This window comes from Sapajus apella, unplaced genomic scaffold (assembly GCF_009761245.1).
Source record: "Sapajus apella isolate SASKATOON/1434 unplaced genomic scaffold, GSC_monkey_1.0 scaffold42, whole genome shotgun sequence".
Lineage (NCBI taxonomy): Eukaryota > Metazoa > Chordata > Mammalia > Primates > Cebidae > Sapajus > Sapajus apella.
The window spans coordinates 18,129,568-18,144,941 of NW_022436982.1; the positions used below are offsets into that span (position 1 = coordinate 18,129,568).

The 15,374-nt window shown below is 36.3% G+C and overlaps 2 protein-coding genes and 1 long non-coding RNA gene across 5 annotated transcripts in view; 1 reads left to right on the forward strand and 2 right to left on the reverse strand.

Moving 5' to 3' along the window:
- The window catches only part of PSIP1 (PC4 and SFRS1 interacting protein 1), a 47,515-nt gene extending 40,702 nt beyond the window's left edge, over positions 1-6,813 (forward strand). The window contains exons 11-16 of one of the 2 annotated variants that reach the window (XM_032300143.1): positions 467-522; positions 1,100-1,170; positions 1,371-1,473; positions 1,589-1,801; positions 3,557-3,668; positions 4,744-6,813. In XM_032300143.1, the coding sequence (XP_032156034.1) occupies positions 467-522; positions 1,100-1,170; positions 1,371-1,473; positions 1,589-1,801; positions 3,557-3,668; positions 4,744-4,804 (616 nt within the window). In that variant the 3' untranslated portion in view covers positions 4,805-6,813. Of the gene's footprint in view, positions 1-466; positions 523-1,099; positions 1,171-1,370; positions 1,474-1,587; positions 1,949-3,556; positions 3,669-4,743 lie in introns of those variants that run through there. The other variant, XM_032300144.1, reaches the window with a different exon arrangement.
- On the reverse strand, positions 1,803-7,087 carry LOC116566139. The gene is made up of 2 exons (XR_004275752.1): positions 7,048-7,087; positions 1,803-2,149 (listed from the first exon to the last, which is right to left on the reverse strand). It is a non-coding gene; the product is annotated as an uncharacterized LOC116566139 (long non-coding RNA).
- A 1,075-nt stretch (positions 7,088-8,162) lies between these two features.
- SNAPC3 (small nuclear RNA activating complex polypeptide 3) overlaps positions 8,163-15,374 on the reverse strand; it is a 41,093-nt gene continuing 33,881 nt past the window's right edge. The window contains exons 8-10 of one of the 2 annotated variants that reach the window (XM_032300150.1): positions 12,557-12,664; positions 10,009-10,600; positions 8,163-8,720 (exon numbers count right to left, since the gene is read on the reverse strand). In XM_032300150.1, coding sequence (XP_032156041.1) covers positions 10,453-10,600; positions 12,557-12,664 — 256 coding nt within the window. In that variant the 3' untranslated portion in view covers positions 8,163-8,720; positions 10,009-10,452. Of the gene's footprint in view, positions 8,721-10,008; positions 10,601-12,556; positions 12,665-15,374 lie in introns of those variants that run through there. The other variant, XM_032300151.1, reaches the window with a different exon arrangement.

Consider the following 15,374-nt stretch of genomic DNA (forward strand, 5'->3'; position numbering starts at 1 on the left):
CCAAAATTTTTAAAAGTATGGTATCTTAAGTCTATTTAACTTTGAAGCTAACTACAAAACTCCTCAATTATCTATTCTTTGGAGACGTGGGCAACAATTAAATTGGTTTATTTTAACATGCTGCTTTTAAAAATAATTGATGTAGAAGTCGTTAAATATTTATAGGTATTCTCTTCCCATTGTGGACTATTTGTCCAGTGACCCTGAAATTGGTCATTTGCCAACACACTATTATGATGTCACTGAAAAGCTAGATATGATTTAATTTAGCATGTTGATTTGAATTTTGTTTGCATTTATATTATGGAATTGCACAGTTCTAAGAACTACAGTCAGTTCCTTCGCAGTCTAGGCTATTGATTTATTTTAAGGAAAACATTTTTAGCTTTTACATAGGGATTGTGGGCATTCAGTAATCAGTCACAAAGTTCCAATGTTTTGAAATATTTGTGTTAACATTTGATAGGCAGAATAAAGATGAAGGAAAGAAGCCAGAAGTTAAGAAAGTGGAGAAGAAGCGAGGTTAGTTATTTCACTTTCTAAAATGTATAAAATTACACATGGAAAGGAAGTTATATAGACATAACTTTTCGTGTATTGGTTTTGGAATCATTTTATACTCTTATATCCGACAAATATACTTTTGCAGGTCCCTAACGGGCTTTATAAATTGCATTGTAATATAAGCATAATCAGATAGACTTGCTTAAGTTGTCTTTATGTTTAATACTCATTAATTATTTGATGGTGTCAAATTTCAGTACACTTGCTGAAAGCTGGATGCTTTCTCATTTCAGACAAATCTCTTGGGAAAAGCAGGTGTTTAGGGAATGGAAAGCAGAGGAATTATTGGATGTGGACTATTCATTTTAGAAAAAAACACAGCCAGGTGGTGGTTTTTTGCATCTACACTGCATGTTGTTTTTCTCACCCAGACACAAAATGGCAATAACGACTTATTCTTAGTTAAGCTATTGTGTGTATCTGTGAGATTACTAAGAACTTTTTTAAGTCCACTGATTCATTATACTTAGCCTGTATACAGAAATACTGATTTTAGAAAAACTGTTTACTGTTTTTCACATATTTTAATTTGTAGAAACATCAATGGATTCTCGACTTCAAAGGATACATGCTGAGATTAAAAATTCACTCAAAATTGATAATCTTGTAAGTGTTTAACTTCATTTACAACTACAGAACTGCATTTATAGCTGCATCCTTTATTTTTCTCACATGATCTTATATGTAAACTTAAAAGGGATAATTACTGGTTATTTTGCACTACCTTTTTTTTTTTTAAGTGATCTTTAGAAGCAGATTATAAATGTTATAATTAACAGCTATGAAATTACTGTTTTGTCATGAAGGATGTGAACAGATGCATTGAGGCCTTGGATGAACTTGCTTCACTTCAGGTCACAATGCAACAAGCTCAGAAACACACAGAGATGATTACTACACTGAAAAAAAGTAAGTGATTTCAAGTCATGTAGATTCTTTGAATTTTGTCATTACTTCATTTAAAAATTGTTTAAGTAAAAAATCAATTAGGAAAACAGTGATGAATATATATTGTTTTCTCAGATACGGCGATTCAAAGTTAGTCAGGTTATCATGGAAAAGTCTACAATGTTGTATAACAAGTTTAAGAACATGTTTTTGGTTGGTGAAGGAGATTCCGTGATCACACAAGTGCTGAATAAATCTCTTGCTGAACAAAGACAGCATGAGGAAGCGAATAAAACCAAAGACCAAGGGAAGAAAGGGCCAAACAAAAAGCTAGAAAAGGAACAAACAGGTATGTGATAAAAAGCTGACAATTTTGTACCAGTTTCTGAACCATTTGCCAGGACTGCTTTTAAAAACTGCTTTGATGCATAGTCTCGTTAATACCACAGAAAAAGCATATATAGGCAAAATGGTGAAAATGTGATGGGCTTATTAAGAAGGACTAAAGCAATGTGCATTCAAAACAAAAAAATCATGTCAGTTGATATCAAAAAGAGACATCTGAGGCAAAAACCATTGATCATGAGGCAGATGACTCTGGAGAAACATTTTTAAAAAGCCATCCATCACAATGCCTCCTCATCCCTAGAGGACCCACTTCCTAGTTGCTCAGCTGCTTCTGATGTTTTCTTCTCACCTAAAAAATAAAATAGCGTATAGTAGCCTTTTAAATTAAAACGCAGCATCATAGGTGGAGACTAAACCTGCCATTACTTGTTAACAGCTGATACAGGTATTCTAGCGATGCTGCTATGCTGCTGAGTTACCCTGAACAGACTATCTCTTTACTGTATTAATGCCATATCATAATTTTTACTATTAAGTACTTATGTGTGAATAAGTTTAAGAAAATTATTGCTTATTGGTAGCATATAAATTCAGTCAACAATGGTAGTGCCAAGTGACCAAGATTGTCCACATGGGTAGCGAAGATACATCTTTGCTTTCTAATGGTTCTCAATGTACACAGACTTTCATACATAAAATTATTAAAATTGTGTGAAACTACCTTTAGGCTATGTATATAGGTGCAACATGAGTGAATTTCATGTTTAGAGCTGGGTCCCAACCCCAAGATAAACTCACATATATGCAAATATTCCCAAATCCAAAACAATTCTGTACCTTATCTATTAAATGAAAGTCTTATAAAGCACTTAGATGTGTAGCATTTATGTAGAGCACTCAACCTTAGCTTCCGCTCTTTCGCTAAATTAGTATAATTGAATCCAGTTATTTTCATGTGTATTAGGAAAAATTTGTAACGTACACAAATAGAAATAACTTCCCATGTCCCTGTCACTCAGCTTTGGCAGTTACTAGTATATGATCATTGTGCTTTTGTAGCCCATAGCTTTCTCTGTGCCTCTCTTGAAAGTTATTTTATAACAAATTCCAGACATATCATTTCACTCATAAACATTTCAGAATGTATGTATGAAAGACTCTTAAAACAGAATCATAGTACCATTATCAGCTCCTCCAGTGTCATTACTAAATATCTTCATGTCAGCTGCTTAAGGTAGAAGCTGACATTTCAAAAGCAGTTGGATGTTTTTTTTGTCTTTCTGTTGCTTTATTAGGGAATAATGGGTCCCCTTAAAAAATTATTAATACGACTTACAGGAAAGCCCCCTTTATTATGAATAAAAATATCAATTAGGAAATACTCCTTTAACACATTTTGTTCTTAAACACTAATATCTTTTAAAGTTTGATTCACATTGCTTTTTCGAAGTAGTAGAATAAATCAATATGCTAAGAATTGTAACACCCTGTAGTCTTCTTGGTAATAGTAACAACCAGAAAAATCAGATTAATAATCCACTTCCTGTACCCATAGAAAGTTATCCTGCTTTTTATGATACCTTAGCTACCCAAAGATTCTGGTGGTGATCCCCTTTCCCACCTCTTTTTTTGACAAAGCATGAAAACCCAATTCTAACATTCAAGAGAGGGCTGTATTACAATGTAATTTCGGAAAGACATCCAATTATTATTTTGTAAGCTTTAACACAGTTTTTCTATTGGATTCCTTCCCAAGGGTCAAAAACTCTAAATGGAGGATCTGACGCTCAAGATGGTCATCAGCCACAACATAATGGGGAGAGCAATGAAGACAGTAAAGACAACCATGACACCAGCACGAAGAAAAAGTGAGGAATAGGTTTTAATGGGTCTTCTAGTGTTTTTCTCACTCAAGATTTTAATCACAGTTGTGTTCCAGTGTTATTTTAATATAAGCAGTTATCTTTTGATCACTCAATTCTTTACTTCAGTAAGTTGGAAATAAAAAAGGCAGAAGACTAAAAATCTTTTATCTTCAATGACTTTGCCCCTGAATTCAGTGGAATGGAGCAAGCTGGGAACCTAGTTAAAGAAAATATTTGCCCCTGGATGACTTTTACTGAGATACTGTTAGTAATAACTTGCTCACACTTTGTTGAATTGTGAGAGGATAATTGTGAAAAATTAGATGGAGAATCACAGGCTATTTTATAATACCCACCCTAAATAGTTGAAATCTTGGTTTGTTCCATTGTACATTTGAAGGACTTAGAATGAGGCATCCCTTCTAAAATTGACGGAAATCTTGTTGTCTATGTCAACCTTTTTTTTTTTTTTTGGGGAGTTTTGCTCTGTCACCTAGACTGGAGTACAGTGGTGCAATCTCAGCTCACTGCAACCTCCACCTCCTGGTTTCAAGCGATTCTTCTGCCTCAGCCTCCCAAGTAGCTGGGATTACAGGCCTGCGCCACCATGCCCAGTTAATTTTTGTAGTTTTTGAGATGAGGTTTCACCATTTTGGCCAGGCTGGTCTCGAACTCCTGACCTCAAGTGATCTACCCGCCTTGGCCTCCCAAAGTGCTGGGATTGTAGGCATGGGGACTGCACCTGGGCAACCTGTTTTTATTAATGTTTTAAAATATGTTGGTATCACAGATACAAAACATTCTCATGTTCTTTAAGAGAATTTACTTTTAAGCTAGAAATGCTGGAAAGGCTTGGTCCATGCACTTTCCCCGAGTTATTTTGCTTCATGTGCATATTACTTTAGGAAGAAGGTACAACAGGGTAGAATACAGTTTTCAAGAAAAAAAATTATGACTTTTAATAACAAGTCAAGTTTTTTTGGTTTGGTTGGTTTCAGTCTTTTCATGATTTAAAAAATTCCTCATCAGAAGAAAGTCCTAATTCCAGTTGTTGTACCTTTCTTTCCCTTTTCTTCAGGCCATCCAGTGAAGAGAGAGAGACTGAAATATCTCTGAAGGATTCTACACTAGATAACTAGGTTGACATACCTGGAATATAGAGAACACTTAAGAAGTTTGTAATGGTTTCCATTTGAAATAGACTGCTGAAAGTTTTAAATTTTTATAAGCATAGGTTTTGATGTTGAAAACTTGTTTTGTGGGAAAAAATCCTTCTCTTTGTTTAAAAGTAAACATTATTGCTAAGTGTACTTGTGCAGTATTAACAGCTACATTATACAGTAAATGTGAGGTAAAATCCATTGTTAAACTGCTTTTCCGGACATGGTTGTAGCATATTTTCAATTAGTGTGTGTATGTTATTGTGTAATTGATAGTAGAACAAAGTTACATTTTTAAAACTGCTACTTGTATAAACCTTTCCTCCTTTCCCAAATACAGTGGGTTTTGTGCATAGTTTTTACAAACCTTGGATTTACCAGTCTTTTCACTGTTTGTGGGTTTTGTAGAAGTTGAGCATTTTTATGGTAGATAAAATGTTACTTCTATACAAGTACTCACTCCCTTTTTATCAAAAGTTAATTTTAAGCTCAGTCTACCTTGTGCTACATTATCTGGCTTCTTTGGAACAATGTGTGGTCTGTATGGTTTTTTTTGTATGATAACTAGTTAACCAACTGACATTGAACTGATTGAGAATTCTACAAATTATAAAACTTATGTTAATTTTTGAAGGTAATTTAGTTTTGTGGCTGGGCATTCAGGGAAGTCTTAAGACTTCTCTGCAGATAACAGACTGGATATATATAGGAATAAATCTGGCTTTAGGGTTAAATCATTTAAGGTCCTTTTACAGGCAGGCACTAGTAACTAAAACTGGAAACTAAAGTTTATTTTTGAGAAATGGCTCAAGTTTCTATGTTGTTAAAAATTCCTTTAGGAAGTCACTAAATAATCATACTTAATTGGAAGAAAAAAATCCATGATGCTTACACAGTAAATATAAATAAATGCTATATAAGGAAATTTGCCTATTGGAAAGCATGGCTATATTAGAAGTTTTATTTTCATTTCTAGATTCCAAAAATATAAACATCAGTTGTTCCAACATAGTACTTTGAGTCTGTACATTGACATGTATGGACGAAATCAGGGTGAGACCAATGTTACAAAATTTAAGAGTATGTTAACTAAAGGGATAGCATTTCTAAAATATTTTGAGTATTAGGTCATTCGGCATTTTTCAATAAGTAGGCTACTTCTCATGTTTTGAAACTGTATGAATATGGAAAAAATGGCTTAGGAGCAGCATCTGTTTATGACATTGTATGGTTAACCCTCTGGGATAACTGTTGAGTTGAATTTTTGTTTTTAAGAGGTCTTACAGTGGAACTAAGAATCACTGTTTTGAGAGAACTGCATATATACCAGTCATTATCTGTTTGGTCCTTATACAGTTTTAACTTAGATTTATTCTAGTTAACAGCCATAAGTTTCAACATGTAAACTTGTTTTGATTAAAGAATTTTTCTATCAAACTCTTCTAGTAAATTACTTTCTTGCTATTTACAAGACTAAGTGATGGAATGCTGGGTTTGCTGCCAAGGAAATAATTTCTTAGTTAACTGGTCACAGAGGCTGTATTGTTTTGGGAAACAGGGTAACTAAACTACGCTCCAGATGATAAAAATAAAGGAAATGTTATTTATCTTTTGTTCACCCTCCCTTTTTTCCCATGACCCACCAGATCTATAGTTTTACCAAGAAGCCATGGAATATTCAACTTCTAGAAATATAGCATCATTCTCATAATTCATGTCTGCTTGTACGTACAGGCTGACCTTGCTCTAACTAGTTGATGTATATTTACTTCAAGCATTATTGCCTTTTCTTTAATCATAAACCTCAAGAAATTTGTTTTGTCATAGGCTGGTTTACAGATAACTATCATTCTCAGAACTCTTGATAATTATTCCTAGGAATTAAGAACTTTCAGGATCATTGAAATTGTTCATTGGTTCAATTTAGTTGTGCCTGTGGTCAAAACTCCTCAATTCAACATGGTACCAAGAGATGATTTGGAGAGAGCTTCCCTCCCCCACAAAAAAAAAAGTATGTGTGATAGGTGGTTTTAACACCTATTTTGGGCTTGTGTATGTGTGTGCGTTTTGATCAATGGATAAAAGTCATACATCAGCCGAGCACAGTGACTTCACGCCTATAATCCCAACACTTCAGGAGGCCAAGGTGGGTGGTTCATGAGGTCAGGAGTTCAAGACCAGCCTGGCCAAAACCCCATCTCTGTTAAAAGTGCAAAAATTACTTGGCCATGGTGGCATGTGCCTAATCCCAGCTACTTGGGAGGCTGAGGCAGGAGAACTGCTTGAACCTGGGAGGCAGAGGTTGTGCCACTGGACAGCCTGGGTAAAAACCAAGACTCCATCTCAAAAAAAAAAAAAAAAAATCATACATGACTGAGCAGAACTGATTGTTGAAGTTTTCTTAGCTGCTTGGAGAAACTGCAGATACATCCATCTGAATCTGAGAACTTACTGGACTTGGTATGTGAACAATTGGAGAGAACCATACACTTTATAATTACTATATTCAGTGATTTTCAATAATATACTAGATTTTGCTGATACAGCACTGCTGTTTATGTTCCTACTCACATACACTTACCTGGTTACAGATGTCAGGTTAAGATGAAGTCTGCCTCTAATCCTGTATAAAAGCAAGGATTTTTCGTAGGGTGCTGTGAGGGCTTCGCTAACTTTATTTTGTCCCAATGGCCAGAGAAAAGATGCTCTAATGAAAATAGCATACCTGTATTATTAAACTCTTTAGAAACAAAGAAGCTGGTGTAATAGGCAGAAATGTGTTTGTGTTGTGTAATTCTGCAACACAATGTTAGAGATGACTGACCTTTCTCCCAGTAAAATTAAAAAGTCTAATTATCCTTAAACAGGAGTGAGGACTGAAATGTTTGAAGAAAGCTTTTGCTTCTCTCACTATACTGACTTTTGTCCATGTGCGTCCACTATTATATAAAAGTCAAATTCAACCACCAAGGAGGTTGACTGACATGTTCATGACTACATTTTCACATCTGCCTATCTTCATTAGATGTTACATGTAATTTGACAGGCATGTTATATTTGATTGAAGTAAGTATAAAGAATAGCTGTCCTAAATCAGGGTTTCATAGCTCCAGAAATATACAAAGTTAGGGATTTCTTTGGACTTGAACTTGGTGGGATACCTGTATAACTGACAGATAACAACACATGGGCAAACTGTGGGAGTAACCTGGTTGGTTAACTTTTCAGTTTCACCAGGAAACGGTAATAGGTACCTCAGTCTTTGATGAAAAAGTTAGCCCTTATTAAGAACTAGTAGACTAACATTCTCAAATAATAAAACAAGAATCCCAGTAGCAGAAATGTTTTAACTGGCATATTTCTTCTTTGTCCACTAAAATGAATTGACACTACACACAGAATAATGCATTATGGCAATAATTAACGTTCTGGAGTTTGGTGTTTTGACAGTATGAAATGAAAATGAATAAAATGTCCTTGCATATTCATGTAAGACCTATAAGGAATGCAGTATTAAAAAGGAATCAAAACTTTTACCTGTGGAATTTTGGGGTTGGGTAAATATTTATCTTTATGATTTGCTGGCAGTTACCAATATGCTCAATTTAGCACTGTTTTATACAAGAAAGTAAAAATTTAGGTACAACTCAGCCTCTGAGTTCTCTATACTGATCTGTGTATGGACTGAATCAATGAATGAGAGCACTAGACATACCAGAAACAAGTGCTTGTCATCTCCAAGCCATGGACTTAACTGGATATGTGGCATTTAAGTCCATAAAACATACTTCACTGTCAATCTTTTAAACATATAGGCTTATAGGTTTCGTCAGTTTTCCATTTATATGATAAATGTCTGTTCATAGCCATCCAGATAGTCAAATTTAAATACAACCTAGGAGAGAGAAAAATTTATTTTAAATGATGCATTTAAAATCTACAGTATTCCTAAAAGTTTTTTAAACAGTATTAGATTTTCCATCCATAAAGGTTTCCAGAAAGTATTTGAATATAGATAGCTATAAATTTATCTGATGGTCTAGACCTGAGAATAAAAAGTTTCTTTTGCTGGGTGCTATGACTCATGCCTGTAATCCCAGCACTCTGGGAGGCCAAGGTGGGTGGATCACTTAATGTCAGGAGTTCGAGACTATCCTGGGCACATGGTGAAACCCTGTCTCTATAGGAAATAAAAAAATTAGCCCAGCATGGTAGCATGTGCCTGTGGTCTCAGCTACTCGGGAGGCTAAGGTGGGAGGATCACCTGAGCCTAGGGAGCCAAGATCACACCACTGCACTCCAGCTTAGGTGACAAGAGTACCCTATTTCAAAAAAAAAAGTTTAAAATTTTTTTTTTTTTTTTCTCAGAATAAGATGAGAACAACTAGGATTATTAAAGTATGGGGACCAGAAGAATGGAAGACATGGACCAGAAAAACTTTTCTTTTTTGCTTATAGAATATTAGTATCTATCCAGTAGTACCATTACTGAAGAATAAGTGAGCCAGAGCTCGCAATCAATTAACATCTTGATTTTTCCATGTCCTCATAGTCATGTGAAATCTGCTATTGTTTTTTAAATCATGGTATTAAATTGACATATTTTCAACTCATAGCATTCATAAAGCTTTTATCAAGAAATAAAGCTTCAAGTTAATGTTATTTCAGGAGTTATGAGTACAAACTCAAGATCTTTTCACATTAATTATTCACATAGTCTTACTAACACGTCTGTGTACCTAGTTTCCTTCAAAACAAAACCTAACATTACTAAACAGCACACTATAAATTACCCCAAAGCGGCCAGGCACGGTGGCTCATGCCTGTAATCTCAGCACTTTGGGAGGCTGAGGTGGGAGGCTGTCAGGAGTTCAAGACCAGCCTGGCCAATATGGTGAAACCCCATCTCTACTGAAAATACAAAAATCAGCTGGGCATGGTAGCAGGCACCTGTAATCCCAGCTACTTGGGAGGCTAAGGCAGGAGAATTGCTGGAACCCAGGAGGCAGAGGTTGCAGTGAGCCGAGATTGCGCCATTGCACTCCAGCCTGGGTGACGAGCAAGACTTCATCTCAAAATAAATAAATAAGCTCAATGCTATTAATTTTGCCTTACTCGTAAATAATTCATTATTATTATTTTCCCTAATTTCCATTTTGAAAAGATGTTTGAAGGATCTTTACCTTGGAAGCCTCATGGTAGGAGGTGTAGCTCTCATATTCTTCAGAGAATTTTCTGAACACTTCTACTACTTGATGTATCATTAATTCTGTCCTTAGCAAAAAACACTGGACAGAGATGAATAGGGAAGGCATGGATTGAGTCAAAGAATATGTGTGACTGACAAAGGATTTATAGCCAAACTACATAAAGTAATACAACTTAAATAACTCAAAATGGGTGAAAAGCACTGAAAAAATACACTTCGGAATAAATATGAAATTAATATGTTATTAACATTTAAATACAATCATTATAAGAATATCTGTGATTTGGACATTTTTTTGGTAGCTTTAACAGACTGTTCAAAGTGGATCCTGTTCCTCAGTGGCGTTTCTTAGAAATAAGGTAACCATCCAAGGGAACAGTTACTTCATGAGGGGGTACTTCTGTGTGTGTAGCTATTCTTAATTAAAGGTTCCAGGATCAACATAAGGATAAGCAAGGAATTCCCCCAGTTTGTTGCCTTCTGAATCATAGTGGAGCATTCGGAAGCAAACATCACAAAAGAAACATGGGTCCTCTGGTGCAAAACTGTCATTGTTCGTCACCCATCTGTAGTTTTTAAAAAAAGAAGTACATCATTACAATCAAATTTTCCATATCTTAACATGCTTTATGAACTGTAGTAATATGTAAATATAACATTCCCACTATTTTCTTATCAGTCTGTTATTAATGCATAATAATCCTCTAAATAATTTTGTTTACAGACAGAAATACATCACCACCAATACTTTCTCTACAAAGCAAAAGGCCATCGAACTTTAAGAAACATTCCAGAGGCTGGGTGTGGTGGCTCACACCTGTAATCCCAGCACTTTGGGAGGCTGAGGCGGGCAGATCACCTGAGGTCGGGAGTTCAAGACCAGCCTGACCAACATGGAGAAACCCTGTCGCTATTTAAAAAAATACAAAATTAGCCATGTGTAATGGTTCATGCCTGTAATCCCAGCTACTTGGGAGGCTGAAGCAGAAGAATCGCTTGAACTCAGGAGGTGGAGGTTGTGGTGAGCTGAGGTTGCGCCATTGCACTCCAGCCTGGGCAACAAGATCGAAACTCTGTCTCAGAAAAAAAAAACATTGCAGAATGCTGTCTCTTTGTAATATCCTTAAAGGAAGAATATAAATCTATTTTAAAGCATGACACATTTGCCATGACATACCTATCCTCCAAGTATGAATATGGTCATTTTCTTCTAACAGACCATTTTGAAAAACCATAACAAAATTAGATGCTATAGATCTGATATACTTTTGCTTAATTTACCTTCTTAACTGATAAATGAGTCCTGGTTAATTTGAAAACTACAACTCTTTTACCTCTAGAACTCAAGATTATGTTACAATATGAAATATATGCAAAGAACAATATGGGCAACATTATTCGACCAAAATGCTGAATAGCATGAAGATGCTACTATACAGCATGTTTGAATTCTGCATCTCATGAAATGTTTGCTTTTAACATTATTTTCACTTTAATCTGATTAATCAAGTTTCCTACTGATCTTTTAGAAAAGAATATTGCGGGAGGGCAAAACAAACTGAAGATACAGGTTGAGTATCGTTTGTCTGAAATGCTTGGGACCAGAAAGAAGTATTTCAATTTTCTTCAGATGTTTGAATATATTATGCATATACTTACTGGTTGAACATTCCAAAACTGAGAATCTGAAATCCAAAATGCTCCAATGATCATTTGAGTATCATATGTTGGCATTCAAAAACTTTCCGGTTTTAGATTTCTGATTCTTGGATTTGGAATGCTCAACCTGTAATAAATTCTCTTTCCTCTGAGTGGCTTCCAGATGTTATTTTATAGAGATGTTATTGCTATGTTTTCCAGGCTGGTCTCCTGGCCTCAAGCAGTCCTCCCACCTCAGCCTCCAAAAGCAACGATCTTTTTTTTTTGACCCACAGTAAGAAATGCCTAATAATCTAAATATGTAGAATTGCATAAAGTAAAAAATTTTATAAAACTATATTTTAACTTCATATGCTATGGTATTTTTTTAAGTTGAGAAGCTGGGGGATGAAGCTGATTATGTAAACTATGTAGACAAGAGGCAGAAAGAACATGGCTCCCTGAGCATTTTGGCTTAAACAAGGTTTTCTTTCTTTAGACTTCCCAAATCCCTTTATGGTAATGTACACTGTGACCCTCTAAGAGGGAGTTATTGTATAGAGAATTTCTTGAATGCATTCTATCAGAGAATCCGTGCTTTGCTTAACACTAGTACCTTTTATTCATTTAGCTGTATACATTTTAGAAGCCTGAAATTTGGCCTACCCCTGGACTTGTGTACATATAATATTTCCTTACTGTTTAACAATGTTAGTTTTAACTCACTCAACTGTTTTTGATTTTGTGGCACTTCCCTACTAGATAATACTTCATATTTATAAACTAAAGTGCAAAAATTCTTAGATGCAGAATGGAAAATAAATACCAAAAGTCAAAATAAAACTACCATTTCTCAGATTAAAAAAAAATACATTATCACTCACCTAGCTGTATACATTTTACAAACAAAACATTTTCTGGTCCATAGCCAGTGCTTCTTGATAAGGAGGGGATACAGTGTCCTATCCAAGCAGTCATCATGATGCACAAGCCTTTTGTTCATGGGAAAATAAAGATATTACAGTGATAAACAGTAAGTGACAAATTTTTATGCGCTATTAAATAGATCTGCACCTGAGTATTAGGAAAATAGGTATTTTGAATTTTTCCTTTCAAGACATTGCTAGATTACTTTTTATGCTATGTTTGACCAAACTGTGTTCCACAAAATACTTTCTCCAAGAGCATTTTGGATTAAGCAAGGTTTTCTTTCCTTAGACTTCCCAAATTCCTTTAAAAAAATGTGTAAAGTGCCTTTTCTTTGACATTCAAACAGATTATGTTTCTTTTGTTGATTACTGTATCAAGAAGTTACTGTGAGTTTAAGGGTCATGTTTTTATCCTTCAGTCTTGGAATCATGTTGTTTATAGAGATGTTCCATAAGAAATATATGGAAAAGGCCAGGCACAGTGGCTCACGCCTGTAATCCTAGCACCTTGGGAGGCTGAGGCGGGCAGATCACCTAAGGTCAGGAGTTCAAGACCTGCCTGGCCAGCATGGTGAAACCCCGTCCCTACTAAAAATACAAAAATTAGCTGGACACGGTGGTGCGTGCCTGTAATCCCAGTTACTTGGGAGGCCGAGAGATGTGAATTGCTTGAATCTGGGAGGCCGAGGTGGCAGTGAGCCAAGAGTGTGCCACTGTACTCCAGCCTGGGCAACAGAGCAAAACTCTATCTCAGGAAAAAAAAAAAAGAAAAAAAAGAAATGTTCGGAAAATAAGACCATCAGAGAGAATAGGGATTGCCTTCCATCTTATGTTTATTACAAGGATGGCACATTTTCCCACATTTGAATGGAAGAGCAGGCAGAACAGCATATGTAATTTTTTTTTCTTTCTTTTTTTTTTTGAGACAGAGTCTTGCTTTGTCGCCAGGTGCCAGGCTGGAGTGCAGTGGTGGCATGATCTCGGCTCACTGCAACCTCCGCCTCCCGGGTTCAAGCAATTCTCCTGCCTCAACCTCCCGAGTAGCTGGGACTACAGGTATGCACCACCATGCCCAGCTAATTTTTGTATTTTTTTAGTAGAGACGGGGTTTCACCATGTTGGCCAGGATGGTCTCGATCTCTTGACCTCGTGATCTGCCTGCCTTGGCCTCCCAAGGTGCTGGGATTACAGGCGTGAGCCACTGCGCCCAGCCAATTTTTTTTTTTTTTTTTATTTTGAGACAGAGTCTTGCTCTGTTGCCCAGGCTGGAGTGCAGTGGCACAATCTACGCTCACTGCAACTTCTGCTTCCCGGGTTCAAGCGATTCTCGTACCTCACTCTCCCGAGTAGCTGGAACTACAGGCACCCGCCACCACACCCAGCTAATTTTTGTATTTTTAGTAGAGACAGGGTTTCACCATGTTGGCCAGGCTGGTCTTGAACTCCTGACCTCAAGTAATATGCCTGCCTTGGCCTCCCAAAGTGCTGGGATTATAGGCATGACCCACTGTGCCAGCCTGCTTATATAAAATTTTAATGACATCAGAGACATAAATGTACTGTCTATAATTTTAAAGTCATATAAATCCAAGGTTTATATACTCTTTTGACTCTTGCTTCCCCATTCTTCTTCCCTAGGGGCAACTGTTTTCCATTCTTAATTGTTTCTTTAGAATTTAGCTCCTCAATTTCTCCCCATAGAACTACTATAATTTTGGTTAAACAGATATTTAATTTATGAAGAATTAGTGCTACTTCTACCTAAGCCACACAGTTGACTTTTATTGGACAAGATTTTGTTTTCTAGCTATTAATTCTCTCCTGTTTACATTTTAAATGTATCTGTCACGAATTCACTTCCCTATTTTCTGACACAACAGTGAACAACTGGGAGCCTACCAGTTTTATTTTCTTCCCAGATATCCTTCTTGAGTTCTATATGCTTTTGGCTCCAGACCCTGGATCTTTCTCCCTCCTTCCCTCCTTCCCTCCCGCCCTCTCTCCCTTCCTTCTTCCCTCCTTTCCTCCTTCCCCCGGGCTTTTTTTTTTTTTTTTGAGACAAGGTCTTACTCTGTCACCCAGGCTGGAACACAATGGCACGATCACAGCTCACTGCAGCCTTGACACCCTGGTCTCAAGCAATCCTCATGTTTTAGCCTCAGTAGCTGGGATTACAGGCACCATACCACCATGCCCAACTAATTTTTGGTAGAAACAGTTTCACCATGTTGTCCAGGCTGGTCTAGAACTCCTGGACTCCAGCAACGTGCCCACCTTAGTCTCCCAAAGTGCTGGGATTAAAGGCGTGAGCCACTGCGCCTGGCAGGCATCAGTTTCTATTATTGGTATGATAAATTACTAATTAATACCAGTAATTACTGGTCAAACATGGGTATATTGGGTATGTTACTGTTTCCACAAAAAACTTTAAATGGTCTCTCATAAGGAATCAAACCAGCAATGGAGCAGGGTTTATTCGTACATAGCATTCCTTCTTAAACTGAGATTTCCTAAATAAAGAGGAAATGAATCACCTTATTCATGCAATAGAGCTATTAACTGTCCAAAATTTACAATTCATCCCCAAATCTCATTTTAGACTATCTCCTTCCCAATTTAAACCTTTATAAAAAGATTAAGACTTCATATTTGTCAAATATTAGAATTAGTCTTCTTTTCCTCCAATTCCCTTTTATCTCCTTCAAATTTTGGCAGAAAGACAAACCTAAAAATAAAGTTGCAATGTTATATGCAAATAGATAACAACTACCTG